The sequence below is a fragment of the Hakea prostrata genome, chromosome 5 (genome assembly GCF_041222555.1).
Source record: "Hakea prostrata isolate BN-2017 chromosome 5, UWA_Hpros_2, whole genome shotgun sequence".
NCBI lineage: Eukaryota > Viridiplantae > Streptophyta > Magnoliopsida > Proteales > Proteaceae > Hakea > Hakea prostrata.
Window position 1 is genome coordinate 591,485 of NC_142604.1, and position 18,765 is coordinate 610,249.

General features: G+C 40.2%; 1 protein-coding gene across 1 annotated transcript; it reads left to right on the forward strand.

Annotated features, from left to right (window-relative positions):
• Positions 1–11,757: 11,757 nt before the first annotated feature.
• LOC149014250 (nucleolar essential protein-like protein) lies at positions 11,758–17,676 on the forward strand. Its single transcript, XM_089156352.1, has 7 exons — positions 11,758–12,313; positions 12,414–12,506; positions 12,815–12,959; positions 13,079–13,189; positions 13,270–13,352; positions 13,456–13,513; positions 17,318–17,676. Exons 1-7 carry the CDS (start codon positions 12,035–12,037, stop codon positions 17,395–17,397), a joined length of 849 nt encoding a protein of 282 aa, XP_089012478.1. The 5' UTR covers positions 11,758–12,034; the 3' UTR covers positions 17,398–17,676.
• The last annotated feature ends 1,089 nt before the right edge of the window (positions 17,677–18,765 follow it).

An 18,765-nucleotide genomic window follows, 5' to 3' on the forward strand; every position in this document is an offset into this window, starting at 1 on the left:
TCCTTAACATGTGCCAGTACTCATACCAATAGTTGTGGTGAGAAAGTGTGGACCTATGCTCCAGTCAAGGTGATGATGTGGATTGTATCCCTTACCCAAGATCCTAACAGAGTTAGCCAGTCCGTGAGGGATCAGAGTGACAATACCTACTTAGAGGATGGCTGGGTATATCTTAATACATGCCTACCTAGATAGAGAGACTAGCACGATTAGATCATTAGCTGCATACTTAGCATATCATTGCATTATTCATTTTCTTATAATCCTATGATCGTGGTATATATGTGGATTGTTGCATTACTCAATTTTGTAGAACTCGTTCCTTGTGGAGCTTCATGTGGATGCCTGGAATGCTCTTATAGCACCCATTAACAAGGGTAGAATTGTGGTTGTTTGTCGTTGGATAAAAGGATGAAAGAGGGGCTAATGACACACTTTATAGAACAACTTGAAGAGAAAACTCATAAGTTGCTTAAAGATACTGTAAACCATAATGAGACTATGTACTTTGTTTCTGCTCACATACTTTTATTCAGTTACTTCTTGGTATTCATTTTTGGATTTTATAACTTTATTATTATTAATTGATGAATTGTTTATTTCTTGCTCTTGATTGTGAAATTTTTTGCTTTATTTGTTACTAATAGTGCAATTTGATCCTATGAACGTGGATCACACTCACAGGTTGTTGGGGCGGAACAGATACCGTTGGGTGGGGTGTGACAATATCCATGCAGGCACACAAAATACAATGCCAAAACGTCTTCCACTCTTTACTGTTGAACTCCTCTTGTGAAATCCCCCGAATTTCTAACCCGTTAACTTATGCTTTCAGGACCGCGAACCCGAGCCTCAAGTCAGCAACAACTTTGAACCATTCAAATCGAGCTCGAAGGTTCGGAAGTGGACCCAATGCAAGTGGATGACCTTAGTGATGACTTGACACTTTTTCTAGAATTTAAGAGGAGAGAGAAGTTTAATCACGAATGTTTTAAAAGGCGATATTGGCACGTCCGAAAAGATGATGAGGTAATTTCACCCAAGCATAGATCTTTGAAAGATCTTTCTACCAAGCCAAAAATCTCCTGAATCGGACCTTGGCTCGTTGACCTCCCCTTACCCAGTTCGGGGTATAATCGGGTTTTTACTGTTTAAACCCTATTTTATGTTCTTATTCTATACTAGCATTTCATAATGCTAGTGCGAAGCTAAGGCTAAAGGAGGATGAGAAACCAAGGGAAGGAAAGTATTCTAACCATTCGGAAGCGTGCCAACACCCAAATCATAGCGAAATCGTTAGAAAATGAGAGAATCCTTAAACCCTCTTCTTTAAGCTTGGTTTTATGGAGTGTTCTTCACAATAAATGATAGATTTTAGTAGTTAATATTTGTTATTACCATCGTATATATCTTAATTTCTAGTTGAACTTTATTTGTTATGAAATTAATATTGTGCCCCCTAAAGGCAGCTTAAAAAAATATTTAGGTTGAATGTGCAATTTCTATTTTGCTCTTCGCTAAAATTAAGAAACCAATGGATGATATTACATTCTTTAGAAAAATCATATGAAATAACAAATTTTGCCCTTATATTTTAGTAATTTTGGATTTTAGAGAGTTGGGTGAAGGTGGGTGGGGGCTTTGAGGGGTTTGGGTGAAAGAGGCCGGTGGTTTTTATTTTCTATTTTTATTTCTTGGGGAGAGGGAGGGGGATGTGGTGGTTGAGTTTTAACAAAGTATAAGAAGAAGATGGTAAAGGGGAATCTCCACCTAAGGGTTGGGAATGGTACGAGAAACAAATGTACCTTAGTAATTTTCTCTCTAAATTTTTTTTTTTTTTTATAAGATTTTCTCTTTAAAGTTTATGAAAAGATATTTTGGTTATTTAACATTGGGAATTAATTTTTACTGCCCCCCATTAAGGGATTTTTATTTGCAGAAGCGGCTGCGATCATGCCACGTGTACAAATGTGAATCCAACGGTTGTGAATAAAAGTGAGGGATATAAGTGTAAATATAGATTTTTTTATTTTAAAAAATCCCAACTAATTGTTTGAAATTTACAAAAAAACTCTCTGGTGTTCACCCGATTGAGATAATGATTTAGGGCTTTTCAATTCTCCCTCTTTCTGCCAATGCAGGGTTGCTTTAGTGGTAAAGACCTATACTTCTCAGTGGAGAGGTGCTTGGTTCGACCTTGTGGATGTATTACATTTCTAGTATTAAAAAAATCACCCGTACCAAAAAAAAAAAAAAAATTCTCCCTCTTTCTTCTTCCTCTCTTCCTTTCTTCTGGTACACTTGCTGTTTATGGGAAACACATCGAAAAAAATGAAGATTCTAAATGAATAATAAAGGACGTTTTTTATTTATTTCGCTTTGAAGATGATTTCCTTGGCTCTAGCTTTGAGCATGTGTGAGTGGCAAATCTTTCAGCTGAAACAGAGACAAGAAGAAACGCACGAAAGGAAATTTGAGTGATCGAGCGCACATTTGGGTCAATTCAAGAATAGCAGTTTCAGTTTCAGATTTGAGCTCGTTGAATGTCAAAGATTTCGTGACAAGGATAACCTAGAAAATCAGGTTTCAAATAAGGTACTCTTTCTTTTTCTATTTCTCTGTGATTTCACTGGATTTGGCTTATATCTTTGCAAAAAGTGTTACTTGACGTCCAAACTCCCAATCATAGTTCGAAATTTCGAACCGTGTCGCCGTGTCGCTCCTTGGCGACACGGCGACACGGCCGAAATTTCGCCAAAAGTCGGGCGACTTTTGGTAGGGGTTCGATGAAAAATCGAACCCCTGTTTCGATGGGTTTTTTTGGTCATTTTGACCTGAAATTTGATGTGTAGCCTAATTTGAGGCTAATAAACACATTGGTAGTGTTATTTTGATCTAAAACATTACCTAAACTAATGTTCTTAATCGATCCATGTCCTACTATACGCGGACGAAAGCCCCGAAACTAAAAACCTAAAAACTCATAAAACCAAATCATATAAAGTCTACAATTCATTGTACAAATACTGTAATACATAAAGTCATCCAACCATATAAAATCTGAAACTCTCAGTCTCAGTACCGAGTACTGTGCCTAGGTGGATCAAATTCCTCTGATTCAGACTGTCTCCATTGATGCCCCCCCAACAAATTCACATACTCATCCCATCTCATACGATATTGAAAATTGTCTAAGTAATCATTCACCGCAGCTCTATAGCGGTCATCTTCCGCCGCCGTGAGAACTCCAATTTGAGGGAAGTGAGAATAGGGCCAAGGAACGCATCGCATGCCATCGATGCCCTTGTTGGTACGAATGACTCTGATTGTGAAAGAGGGAGAGGGACACCATAGCTCCCATGATACGAAGAACTAGAGGGGACACCATAACTCCCATGATACGAAGAACTAGAGGGGTTACTAATTCCCATATCATACTGTCCATCTGAAGGAGGGAGAGGGACACCATAATTACCCGTAGGCCAATAACCCGGTGTGGAGCCTACGGACTCATCCAAGCTCATGGACCCCATTGACGCAATCGCCGCATCCCAAGGATTAACATAGTCATGGCCAGCTCCCCTCGATGGTGGCTCGGCCTCGTATCGAGATATTGACGACCACGCCGATAATCACCACCATGATCATAATCCCGAGTGGCATGATCAAAATGACTCTCCCCGGTGTATCCGGGGTGGGGGCTCCTCTGTCTCTGGTAGTGGAACATGTATACGCTCTCCAATTCCTCCACCACCACCACCACCACCACTACCACCACCACCACCATCATCATCTCCACCAGTCTGACTAGGCGAGAGTGTGTCATCGGGATTGTTGTCATGCGGCTCCTCCGTGCCTGGTGCCATCATCCAATCCTCATCAGCAGCGGGCAACCGCCTCGCATGTGCCCCGACCCTCTTCAAGTGGCCATATACTCACCCACATTAACCCCCGCAGCTTGAGCTAGTTCTGGGTCGGGCCTCCCTCCAGGTTGGTCTAATACCGGCTCACCCCTGTCCAACATCCACTGAGTGAGGGGATCTTGGTCATCTTCGGCAACATCAAATATATCATCGAGATTGATGTATTGCCTTTCATTCTGAGCCTGCTCCTTGGCATATTGCAGCTTCAACCTCATATTATAGTGAATAAATACGAGGTCATTTAGACGCTGGCTTCCCAATCGGTTCCTCCTCTGGGAGTGGATCATGCTGAATGTACTCCAATTCCTCTCACATCCAGAGGCGAGAGCAAGTCCGAGACAGGATCCCGATCGCCAATCTTCGCAAGTTTGATGAACTATTGCCATAAAGATACCACCATTCAGCTGCATTATCACAAAAACATTAAGTTAGAAACTCAAAAGTCAAAAGACTCAAAACATTTATGCATCTAAGCCCTAAGGATCTAACTATATAAGTATCTAACCTGGATCCATGGTTTCTCCGCCCCGTACAAACACCAGCTCCACTAAAAGACCCAAATGCATCTCTAAACAATTTGATCTCGCAATAATACAATCATTAGTATTGATTGATTATCTAAATTATTTAAACAATTAATACAACTCACTAATCGTTTGAAATTCCCAATGTCTCACCTCATTGTGGCAAAATGATTGGACCATCTCATCTCGCTCCAACTTCGTTATCACCCGTATCGTGGCATCCAATAGGTTTGTGTCCAACCCTAAATCTTGACTATATTGATACTTAGGATTTAGAAAATATGCTGCATAATTAAAAAAGCTTAAAATTAGTACCAACTACCAAAGTACCAATACCTACAATGCTACAAGCCCACAAGTCTACAAGACTACAAGTCTACAACTACAAATCAACAACCCGAATATTTACTTACAGGCCCTATGAAGAGGATGCATCGGATGAGCTGTCCATCGTGCATCGACAATATCTAAGAAAGCCCGATGTCCTCTAGGGTTTGTCGCCTTTATAGCATCCTTCATACGCTCAAGGGATGCATACAAGTGGGGCATAGTGGGTCCCCTCAAGGAAGAGTCCACCATACGCAAGACCTTTACTATAGGATCTATGGTCTCCAACACTACAAGAACACATCTCCGTAAATCATCGATGATATTGTGTACTGTGCGGCACGCCCATTGGTCGTGCTGAATTATCACAAACTCATTAAGTCAATAGACAATAAATATCATACAAGATAATCATAAACTCATAATATAAATATAATAATTTATAAGATGAAATAGTAGATAGTTATCTTACTTGGATCCAGCCCAATCAAACCACTCTGCGATGCAAACATGGATCTGAGGCCCGACTTCTTATCTTGCATGCTGCTCAAGGCGACGAAATTTGTCGCAAATCTTGTCGGACCAGGTCGCACCAACTCACCTCCACATGATCTCCGCATCATTGCCAAAGCAACGTTATGATTGTAGATGAAGTTGGTTACCTGTCTTGCACTCTCAACGGTGTTGTGGACAATGCTGATTTTTCCAATGTCCTTCAAAGATTAGGTCAATTGAATGTGCAAAGACAAGGTGTCCACATAAGGTTATAATCAGGTGAAGCCATCAACACTTCACCGGCCTTCTTATAGTTGGAGCCATTGTCAATGACAATTTGCACCACATTTTTCCTACCAACTTGGTCGATCACATCCTGCAGGAGACCCATGATATATCTGTGGTCTTTCGTATGACCAGTAGCATCCACTGATTTCAAGAAGACAGTTCTCCAATCACAGTATACCATGAAGTTGATGATGGACTTTCTTGTCAGGCCGATCCATCCATCAGACATGATGGTGCATCCATAAGTATCCCAAAAGGGTTTCATACTATCAATATACTCCTGCAACTCTTGCTTCTCCCTTTGAAGGAGGGTGGTCATCAACTCTGTAGGGTTGGGACCACTATATCCAGGGCCTGCCGCTGTAATAGTATCAATCATATTCGTATAGTATGGACCCTGTGCTGTGTTTGCTAGGATGTGATTGTAATAAATCCACTTTGACATTGCCTTATTTACCTTCTTTGCCATACATTTCCATGCACCAGATATCTTGGGCTGCTTGGCCCCTTTTCTCCTGAATGTATCAGGATCTTGCTCCATGGTCGGGTCTGGACGGTGTGGATAATCAGATGGTTGCCGTGGTAGTGGCATCGAACGGTCCGAATCTGATGTATGAGGGGCCCGCCGACTCGTGATCTCCACGCCAAACATGCCAAATACACCACCCCTCCCCCGAAATCGGAAGGTCTAGCCCCCGTAGGCCTAGATGGACCAGCTCCCCGTAGCTCTAGCTCGGCCATATCCTCGCTCCCCGATGGTGCAATCGTCTGCTCTCTCGCCATGGCCCGCCGCATATCCCTCTCCTCCCGATCTCTCGTCCACATCAACGGGATCAACATCTCGAATCATCCACATATGATGACGGCCCCCGCACTGCATCATCTAGTGCTCTGTTGACTTTCCTCCGATCATCTTTCTTCTTCCCCTTTTGTTTTTGTAAATCCCTGAGTAACTTGATTACATCTGGATGGGCCTCTGTGCATTTAGTCACATCCTTTGAACTCCCAATGATGTGACCCTTGAACCTACCGATGCCACCCGAGTATATTCTTTTGTGACAAAAATTACACTCGCTTTTATTTTTGTCTCCATCAATAGCCGTACAATATTGCCATGTTGGGTCGGTCCTCCCTCCTACTGCCGATCTCTCGGGTTGTCCCCGACCTCTGTCCCTGTCCTTGTCCTCGTCCACCACGGGGAAGACCCAGGTTCCCCTCGACTCCCACCAGGCAGACATGATGATCTGTTGCATTCAAATAACATTAACAAATAACAACATCATTATAATTGTTTATACACATATAAACAATCATATATGAAATTATGAATATTGCATGTATGATATAATTATAAAAATAGCTGCCCATATCAAAACCGGCGATGAAGCCACATGGGCAACACAACCAACAGTTGAAAAATACTTATATAATTATTCCATAATTTTCAAAACATTTCCCCCCATTTTCCCCTATTTTTTGCATTTTTCATAATTATTGATATTTTTATTAATATCAGGATATTTTTTGAAAAATAAAATAACTTATTTTTGGGTCAAAAAATATTTCGACTCCGTGAGTCCGTAGATCGGCTCACGGAGTTCCACATATGTTTTTTCTATCATCATACAACCACTGTATCACTTAAAAAGTAATCATACAAGATAATCAAAATATCATTTTTTACCCACAAAAATAAAAAAATTAAATACTTTGCGGAAAAAATTCCGACTCCATGAAATCGTAGATCGTCACATGGTATTCAACATATATTAATTTCAAAATTATCCAACATCATATAGCATGCATTTTGTGAAAAATTACTTGGATAAGAATGGTTACCTGGTTGACGAAAAAACTCTCAGATCTGTGTGAAACGGCTACTGATCGATAGAAACAACGTGATATCTGGCAACAAAGAAGCAAGATGTACCCGTAGATGTCGAAGATCGGACAAAAATATAGTGAAAAGTGCGAAAAATGAAAGAGAGAAGCTCTGGAGAAGAGAGAGAAGAGAGAAAAATTAAAAAAAATTCGAACAAAATTCGCCCGAATTTCGCCCTTTTATCGCCAGAAGTCGGCGAGAAGTCGGTGTCGCTGGGGGGTGTCGTATCGCCCCCCAGCGACATGGCGACATATCGCCCTGTGTCGGCGATATGTCGCCGACATTTTGTACCATGCTCCCAATTAGATCTTTCTAAAGCTACAGGGAATCAACTGGTGGAGAGAAATGAAAATCTGTTCCGTGAAAATGGTTGTTCGGATGGAAGCTTGGAATGCAAACAAGCACAAACCCATGATTTTATATCTTAAATTTCTCCATTCTTGTTTTTTGATGTCATTCTGAGAAATTGAGTAAAAAGGAAAGGTTGAGAGAGAAATATAATCAAGCAGAGCTTGAGTGAACGTAACTGATCTTTTCATTTCAGTCGGGTGAACAGCAGGGATTTGTACCTTTCCTCCCTAATTCTAAAGTGGCTATCTGATATAGTACCTCCAATAAGTCGATAACTGCTTTGCCATGGACTTGTCAATAGTTATCCTTCAAGGTTGGGTGCCAAAAACAGAAGATCTGGAACTAATTCTACCGGCCAAGGTTTGCAAGGAATTGGTAGGAATTTCATAAGTTAATTCCAGTTTGACCAGATTGAATCAGTATGAATATCATACTACTGAACCAACTTTATCCCGTTCATTAGGCTTGTGACAACCCCAGATAGTTCAACTCCCGCATACACACCACTCTAGCAATTTACTATTTGCCCCTTATGAGTTATTCCATAGCAACATTTGACATCCTTATTCGTTCGATGCACCACATCTGCACAAAAGGGCATTGTAAGATTAGAGAGGGGAGGCCTTGGGTTCGCACTCATTCGGCGGTATTAATTATATAAAAAACTCTTTAGAGGATGTAATCGTGGTGCACGTCAGCTATCCGGATGAACTCATATAAAAAATAAAAAAAAGATTAGAGAGGGGAATTGTTTGAAGAATGGGAATAGGGTCAAAGTGGTCATGTTCGGGGCATGATGGCTAACAATTTGCCGAGGTGGTTTTATATGGAGGTCATTTCACCATAATTTTATTTAGTTTAGAACCCATATGAGTTGAGGTTGCTCGTTTCTGAAAATCATATCACTATGAATTAGCCAAATGCTACAATAAGTGAGGATTATTATGGAGACGGGCCATGGTAACATTGGTTTATCAAGTTGAGAATTGTAGAACAAGTCCAAACAGAATTCGGATATACGGCAGCATTTAAGTGGATTTTTATCCACTCTGGTTCTGACAACTTACTGTTTCCTCAGTTCACCCTTGGATTAATCACACGTGTATTATCCTGATCTAACGGACAATAATTTATAATCCTTTTTTCTCTCTCAATTAACCATCTACTTCTCTGAAAACCTAAGTTTTCGCCGGCTTCTTCGTTAGCTCCGACAATGGTTTGTTCCCTGCAACACCTTCGTTAGCTCCAATATTTGCTAGATGATTTCACGGAGGATGCTCGTGCTGCGCGAACCTCACTGCAGCAGCGGTACATGGTGAGTTGGAGAAATGTTTGGTCTATGCCGATTAATTAAAAGCAAATGTGCGTTCAGCAGTTCAAAGAAGGGTCTTTGGGTATTGAACACCTGGGCGTTGTAGATAGTCTGACCTTATCTTGAAGGCGTTAAGATCATCAGATCCAATTTGCACATATCATGTGAATCTATTATTTTTTTTAACATCTATAAGTGGGTGGAGCTTGTTTACTGCTTGAGCTTTGAAATTCATCGGAAAATCCCAACTTTCTGAACACTTTCTTGATTCTGAACACTTTCTTGATTCTGCAGTCGAATCTCTGCAAATGACCTCTATTTCTGATGTGGATCTTTTTTCTTCTCTGTATTTGCAGCATCTACAAACCGAGAAGGTGAACCCCAAGAGCAATTAGCCAGAGAAGAAGCTCGGTATGGAGCGTTTTTGGGTGGAGAAGAAATAGAGACCTTAGCTTTGTCTTCCTCCACTTCTTCGTCCTCTTCTATTATGTCAGAATTCCCGTTAATTTCTTTTTATATTCTCCAACCGTTGAATCGACATTTCTCCAATAACTCACTTGAAAAATAGAAACCATCACCGATGGGAACAAGAGCAAGACGACTTGGGTTTGATTTTTCTGGTGGAGTAGTTGCAAATAATAGCCCTAACGATCCACCGGAATCGTTGTTTAGGGGCGGTGTCTCCATTTTCTCTTTTGTGGATTTAACGAAGCTAACGAAGAAGCCGGCGAAAACTTAGGTTTTTAGGGAAGGAGATGATTAAATGAGAGAAAAAAAAATGATTTAAGGGATTATAAATTATTGTGCGTTAGATCAGCATAATACACGTGTTATTAATCCAAGGGTGAACTGGAGGAAACAGTAGGTTGTCAGAACCGAACGGATAAAAATCCCATTTATGTTGTGAGTTTCACGGACAAATGACTCAACCCGGGTTTTGGCCAAAAAGAGCACATATAAGGGTGTCAATACGATACCAAAACCGTTTAACCATAACGTACAGTACCAATTCAAATTCAGTACGGTATGTACAAAAATCGTTTTCTGGAACTCGGTACAGTACGATTTCGGTTTCAGACGGTATACTTTCGGTACGTACCGTATACTGTACTGAATTACCAAATACCGTTTTTCGTACCGTTTTCATACCGTATCTAAGTAAGGTTAGTTTTGTAATTTTAGTTTAAACTTTAAACTCTAATAATCTAATAGGTTAATAACCTAAGTCCGAATGTTCGTGACTTCGTTCCTCTCTGGCTTTCACCTCTGCGTCCTGCGACCCTTGAGCCTTCTTCAAGCTTCAAGCTTCAGCCTACTTCAAGCTTTAGCCTTCTTCAAGCTTCAGCATTTCAGTCTTCATTTCGAGACTTCGAGTTCAAGCTTCAGCCTTCAATTCGAGTTCTCTGTTCGTCCGTCTCTGGCTCTCTGTGAGTGCGACTTTGCGAGTTGAAGCTTCAACAGTTCAAGCTTTAGTTCGAGATCTGAATCGTAACAACTCTCTGAAGGATCTCTAAAGCACTTGTGGATTTGTGTTATGGAAGAATCGGTACTCTTTCCTTGTTACCTTAATTTTTTGTGTGAACTGTGTTACATCTCATCTCAATCACCTTTTGATTTATTTTTCTTGTACAGCCTGTGATGTTTAATTACTTGTTATGGAGGAAATTAGGCGTTCTCCTGATCCTCTGTTTTAACTTTATCGACCCATAAAGGGAAAGAGATTGAATGAGGTTCTGTTTCTGTTACATCCTCTGTTCCTCGATTTTCCAGTTTCTGCAACTCTTAAAACACTCACAATTCTCTCGGAAAGAGGCTGCTGGGGCACATAATTAATCTTTGAATTGACAAAGAGAAAAGAATTATGGCGATGTTTGATTCATGTATCCAAAATTTTCTTATTTATGAATTGAGGCAATGATCTGAGAGAACAAGTCAGAGTTTAAACAGAACTTATTGTGCATCTTAAGAGTATATGCTTACTCGTGGAGCTTCAATTCTGCCATTAATTTTTTTAAGCTCAACGACTGCCGCTCATAATGTGAAAAGCATAGATTAGAATTGTCTTAGCAAATTTAGTCTAATAATGTTGACTCTTAGTCTCTTTAAGGCCTGTTTGGTTACATGAATCCAGAGATTTGAAATCTCTGGATTCATGAATCTGAGAATTATACCCGTTTGGTTGTAAAAATCTCTAGATTCATAAAATCTAGAGATTCATCTTTTTACACTAAAAGCATGAATTTGTAGATTTATGGGTAATGGGTGAAATCCAAAGATTTCAAAAAAAGCTATACATTTGCACATTCACAAAAATCACGTTGATCAAATAGTTTTTTAGGATGAATCCACAGATTTCATTCCACAACCAAACATCTAATTTTATAAATTATAACTCTGTAATAAACTCCCTATGGGTGCATTAGCAAAATGATATGATTTTATACCGAATTCATATCGTACCATATATGAAATTGTACCGAGCGTTTTTAAAATACCGAAACCATACCGAGTTGTTTTTAAAATACCGAAACCATACCGAGCCGTTTTTAAAATACCGTACCAAATAAATTTGGTACCGATAAAATTTGATACCGATACGGTACCGTATTGATACCCGCGCACACCCTAGGCGCACAGACACACTTCACAGTGAGATTGCATACCCTTTGTTGAAAAACAAGAGATTGCATACCCTAACTTCTATTGTGCATTTGTGCCTCCAATTTGTGGTTGGGCTTATCGGTGAAGCAATTTTTTGGCAGTCAGCGGCAGAAAATTGATTTCTGATTTGGATTCACTGCTCAGCCACACAAAACTCTGTAAGTGTAAACGAAGCTAATCGTATTCTCAAAGTCTCGAGAAGGTGCGATTTCGAGTTAGGCAGGAGTAAGAAACAGAGCACAGCCGCGCAGGCCCAGAGAGAGAGAAGAGAATGGTGAGGCCTTACAAGATGAAAGGGGTTAAGCGGAAGAAGACAGAGGAAAAGTACGACGAAGAGGAAGAAGTGAAAGATGTGAAGGGTGAACAGGAGGAAACTGCAGTAGAGACAGGGGAGGCAGGTTTGTCAGAAGAAGAAGAAGACAAGAGGAAAGCAGAGGAGGCCGTTGATGAACTTCCCGGGATTCCAGTAGTGCCTTCCAAAGTGAATGCCGGAGCTGGGGTTATAGTCGTTCTAGAGAGGGCTACTTTGGAAGTCGCCAAAGTCGGAAAGGTTAATCACGAACTACCCAGTACAACTTCCTTTTCTTCTACTAGGCTTTTGTTTTTCTCTTGAAGTTTTGGCTTTTCATGCTACTTGTTATTGTTTACAGACTTACCAGCTTCTGAATTCAGACGATCACGCCCACTTTTTGTTGAAACATGGAAAGGATCCTAAAGATTACAGGCCTGACATTGCTTTCCAGGTTTGACTGATTTTTGGTGTTAAAAACTTATGACTTATGAGCCTCCATTTTTTATTTTCTCCTATTTTTTCCTTTTTCATTGTTGTTTTCCAATGAATACCAATTTAGTTATGTTGAATTCATACCTCTACTGTGGAAATGTTCAATGTTAGGAACCAAGTTCCCATGCTTCCTCAAGTGATTTTTTTTTTCTCGTGTGAATTGGGTAATGAATGATGTTGGTGGAATTTACTTGTCTCTTTGTTTTCATGGATTAATGCCTGTTTCTAAGTGCTCATTGTACTTTTGGAATATGTCTAATTCTCTAGGCTATCCTTACGATTTTGGATAGCCGGCTGAACAAGGCTGGAAGACTAAAAGCTCTCTATGTGAAGACTGAGAAGGGAGTGCTTTTTGAAATTAAACCCCATGTTCGTATTCCAAGGACATTTAAGCGGTTTTCTGGCTTAATTCGTAAGTTCGTTTGATTTGGCTACTCTTCTTTGTTCCTATCAATGTAAATATTCTTAATTCTGCTTTATTATGCTTATTATTTATTAACTACTTTGGCTTGTATCTTAAATTTGTTTTAGTGCAACTGCTGCAAAAGCTCTCTGTTCGTGCTAGTGGTAAGCGTGAACAACTTTTGCGTGTGATTAAAAATCCTGTAACACAACGTTTACCTCTCAGCTCTTGCAAAATAGGTCAGTGTCTCTTATTTTGCAATCATTTTGATTAGGCATGAGTATTTTGGTTAGTGTCTGAAAACCTCTTTGATATTCAGGGCTCTCACACAGTGCAGAGAAGATAGTTAAGATCCAGGACTATGTCAATGCTACCAACAATGATGAGAACCTTGTTTTTGTGGTAACTTCAGAAATCATATTCCTTAAGTTTTCTTTAATGTTTATGGAAGTTTTGGATTTTTGGCTGGATTATGTGTTGTTTACATAATCTCTGTGTGTTTCAGGTTGGTGCAATGGCCCATGGGAAAATTAATCCTGATTATATTGATGATTTTATATCAGGTACTTTCCCTTTTAGATATTTGCTTTCCAATATTCTTATACTTTGTTATTTGAAAAAAGAAGAAGTTTTCTATGTTTTTAAGAAGTTTATAAATATAGGCCGATCCCATTTACGATTCAGTATACTCGAACTTCCCTTTGATTAATGTAGGAGTAATTTCCAAGTAGACATCTAAGAAATCTGTCTCAAAATGGAATCTCCCACTCAAACTAGGATACACCATATCACCTGTTTGCAGAAACAGTAGCTAGCAGTAGCACCTAACGAGTAGGTGTACAGGGCAGAAGTTTAACTTCAAGTCTCCCAACAAAATCTGGCCATGCCATGAATGATGTTTAACCAGAGAATAATCAAACAGCAAGAGTTCTGGTCTGTCAGCTGGATAATAACAGGTAAGTAGCCAGGAAAAAAATTATCCAATATCAGGATTTGTTTGTCATCACCTTGGATCAATCCAATCTTCCTGTTGGAGGCCTATAATTGCTTAGAATCACGGCCTGTTCTCAGAGCTGATTACTGACATATGAAGGGAACTTAGAGTGTGATTACAGAAATGACAGCTAGTCTTTGTTGATGAGTGTGAACTCTCAGTTGAGGTTTGTAGGGTACTTTAATGCAAGTTACCCTCCTGAAGTTACAGCCAAAAATTGCTGGGTGGATTAGAAATGACAAGAAAGAATCAGAATCAGAAGGTAAACTCGGAATTATTAACTCACATATGTAGCAACTTTCGAGCCTTGGATAAGTCAGAAACTTTCTTCAAGGAGAAAGAAATAGATAGGGTACCACCCTCCCAAAGTTTTGCCAGGATCTGGTGCCAAGATCTTGGGTTCCATGTGCTTGAAGCCTGCTGCAGAAGCATCAACACAGGGGTCCTGCAAGGCTGAAGATGGCTCCCAAAGTTTGCATCAGATGAAACTTGATTGGAAAGTCTTTGAAAATCAGACAACTACAGTATTGGAACAATACTTCAACATCTTCTCAGTAACCAGGTCATCACAAATTACAAAATATTAAAAAATAGAAACAGAGAATTGATAAGAAAAAGGGGAAGGGACATGATATAAACTGTTTCCAGGGGCAGCATAGTGCCTAGGTTACTTTCCTCAAACCCTATGGCCCCTAGTCATACCAGGGGTATTTTGGTTGTTTTGGTAGTATTCGTGGAGTCCAAGGTTACAGTGTCATTGGGTCCAGCATGTTATTAGGACTCTAGGTCTAACTTTTATTTTTTTATTTTTTAGTCATGATTTTGTAAATTAGTGAAGAGTCCTTTTTAGGGTATGATTCCTAGGTTGTGTGAGAAACCCCTAGTTTCTGTCTGTTTCTTGTTAGGATTCTATATCTACTCTTAGATTCCAAATTGGATCTTTCTAGAGCGAGATATGATAGAATCCTTGTTTAAGTTAGAGTCATTAGGCCAGTAAGAGTCTTAATTATAATTGGATTGTTAGTCCATTATTTGCAATGGAGAAGTTGATTTAAATAATAGAAACTGAGATTGAGTTTGGAGGCAAGTGGCAAAATCGTGTGCTCTTAGAGGGAGCTTGCAGCACTTAAAGAGTGACTGGACTAGGGACTTCACAGATCCACCATTTGGGAAAAGATGCAGTGAGGACTCTCCTGTCTCTTCAATGATTGCTGAGCTGCTTTTATAAGGGTTATGGGTATTCTGGCATTACTACAGAGTTTTAGATAAAGCTGCCATGGCTGAAATTTTCTCAGCTGTGAAGTTATTCAAATCCTCTTGGGTTCGGACCAAAATTTAACAGGCATAGTCTGAAGTAGGCTTACGTTGAGAAATGCCATCAATGATGTCTTAAGGTAGCTTTCATCAGACAAAAAACAGAACAGGAGTGTACCCTGGTAAGGGTGCATTCAGCTTTAGGGATGTTCCATTTTAGCTGGTTGAAGGGTGGGCTGTGGGGTTAATAAAGGTTCTGAGCCCAAACAATAGTTCTAGTGGGCTTAAGAGATGGTCCAGAATCATCCAGAGGTCCAGAAAATCTCCACATTGGCCTAAGATGTGCAAGTCCCAGTCCACTTGAGATGGCTCAGAAAAGGAACCAAGCCCAGAAAGAGATCCAGGACCAGAGCTCAATGTGGGACTGGGGAGTCCGGAAGAGGAGGTAAGAACTGAATCTGCTGGAGAGACAGCTAACAGCATCACTGGAACTTCAGTGAGCTGTAGGAGAGCGCAGAGCTGAAAGACCATTTGCAAAACACTTCAGTTTATAGGATCCTCCTAGCATGGCAACAAGCTACCCCCGAACCTCTTGGACCATGTTATAGAATTCAACAGCATTAGGATGAAGATAACTGTGAACAAGTTCAAAAATAGTGTAATTCCAGTTCATCACGACAATCTGCTGGGGAGGCCCTACATTAAGGTGCATGAGAGTCAACTTCCAGTGTTGGAGAATACAAGCAATTGAATTGGTGCCATGCTGAATGCTGATGGTTTTGCCATTAACTGCAGCTGAAGATAGAAGAGGATTTTTAAAAGAGCTATACCTAGTCTTAGCCATTCTCCAAACATAGGTCAAAATGTACACGGCAACACTCTCGTTCAGAGTGTGAAATAAGACTAATATATTTGCTTCCTCAGAGCATTTGGTAGGGCATGATTACTGATCGTGTCTGACAAGGCTGTAGTAGAAATGGAAGGATGTACTTTTGCATGAGCAAATTCTACCCCTTAGGGGTTTCATTCAATGTGGCTGATGTATGTAACACTGGGGGATGTCTGTGCAAACAGAGTCACAAAACAGATAGGAACTTTTAAAATTGTTTAGGCCTGACAGAAGTCGAACGCCACAAAAAATCCCGACTTAAACTACCAGTTTTGTTCACCAACCAGGTGAGTATGTAGATGCATTGGAAGTCTATCCGTATCCAGATGTCTTCCTTCTCAGGCAGCATGTTTGGGTTCCATTTCTGGAAGACAATCAGCGTGTGCTTGATGGTCATGGTCCAAGAGTGAGAGTGATCTTCTTTTACTACTCAAATTAGGCTTTACATGAAAAAATTAGACAAAAAACCACCTAAAACCCGCCGAAACAGTTAGCCTGTATTATGATTTGCCAAAATCATGGCAAAATCTCCATATCTTGACCTTGTCGAGACACCGAGACAAGAAGAGAGAGAGAATCCCAACGTGGCCCAATGAACCTTACTTTGATGCCACTTGTGTGAACGAAATGCTAAACCAGGAGGAAGAACCCAAGCAATGTTGTCGCCAGAGGAACAAATATTCCCACTAGCTCTAAGCTCTCCACGTCACTCAGTGTTTCCCTTTGCTTGTGACCACGATTTACCTCTCAAATACAATATACACAGGGAAACCCAATGTCCTTATCTGCACATAATTATAACCTTCCTCCCACATGCTTGACCCAAACCTATCCCAATTACAAATATAGACCTTATGATTATATAGATCTGCAATACAATACACTCAACCCCATTAGGGTTGTCCAGACAGAACGAGCAAGAGACGAGGTTTACAGGAGGATTTTTGCAGTAAGATTGCAAATGTATTTTGACTGTTATCGGTGGTTTATCCATCTGATTTACCCTCACTGCAACCCACCCCTCTTTTCTCCTGGACCCAAAAAGGAAGGGGGGGAAGGGGAAAAAAGAAGAAGAGAGAAGGCCCCATTTTTGTTTTGCTTTTGTGATTGCTGTGTTTCCATGGATTCTGGTTCTTGTTGTCCTGTATTTCTTTTTATTCTCGTATTTCAATTGACAGTTGATCTTACCAACAATGATATTGATTTCTCTCCCATTATACTTTTTTGCAGTTTCAGGATACCAGTTGAGTGCCGCATATTGTATAGGGATGATCTGCAATGCTTTGGAGCAGAAATGGAACATCATGTAAACCTGGGCCTAAATTATCTTTTCTACCCAAAATATTCATGGCCTCTTTCCTTGGTAGTTTGACCACTGGCTTTGCCAGCGAAAGATTGCAATATGTTACGGGGTTAGGGGGATTTGGTGGAGCAAGAGGCAGGAAGTATATTTTTTTGACCCGAGTACACAGGTTAAAATTGTTGTGTTATTAGTGACAGAACTCATCCTTGGTGGATGTTGGAGCATGAATCGGAATTTTAATGATATTGGTGGCCTTTCATTATTATCTAGCAATACCGTTTCTTCATCTGAAGGACTTGACCACACTTATGCAGCGGAGTCTTCATAGAAATCAAAAATATTCTGCGAGAATCATAGGGACTATGGTTAGGACCTGCTTCTCAGTGGAGAGGTCATGGGTTCAACTCCTACCGGTCCTTATATATAAAAAGCGCCTTTGTACCAAAAAAAGATTTCATTAATTTTTTAACCATCAAGCCTTCCAATTGTTTTTTTTAATCTTTTCCTAGAGAGAGAGAGAGGGGTGGGGGGGGAGGAGGAGGGGAAGCTTTTATGTAAGGTGGATAATTGTTTTTAGTTATTCCTCTTAATGTTTTTTGACCATGTTAAGGTTGGGGTGTAAAATGTCTAATATACCTTCTTAAGTGTGTATAGACACTACAAAAATATTATTTAGTCATTTTCTTTTATTTTGTTCCCTAGGTGGGTGAAGAATCCTGTCACCCATCATCTTCCTTCAGTCGGAAACCCGCCACCTTCCCTCCCTTGTCGGCGACGGCCCCCCTCTCTCTTTGTTGAATAACCCGAGTGAGAGCGAAATCATTCAATCTGCCGTTCATTTTTCTGTCCAATAACACTCTACTGGCCTAGACATTTCTGTGAATCACAACCCATTCCCATTCTTCGTGTAGGTATAGCAAATCTAAAGCAACCCCTTTGATGATCTTGAACCTTTGCTCCTAGCTCAGTGTGGATTTTGGCTGGTCGAATAGGTATTTATCCAAGCTTCCATTGGGCATGTAAACAATGATGACGAAATCTAAAGAAGAATCACTTGAGGAATTATGTAATGAACTGGAGGAACTAGCTGAGGAGCCTTTATATGACTGTTTTTCATCAGTCTTATGAGAGTGAATATGAAGAAATAGAAGAACAAATTGAGGAACTTAATGAAGAACAAACTGAAGATACATCAGAGTGGCCTGTTTTTACACATCCTCAAGACATTGAAAATTGTTGTGATGAAGAGTCAAGGAATAACCAAATGACAACCTATTAGAGGATTCTGTCTCACTCAATTTTAGAAACTGAGACTGGTAATAATAAATTCCACCCGGGATCTTTCCCAAATGGTTCAAACAAAAAGATGCCATTG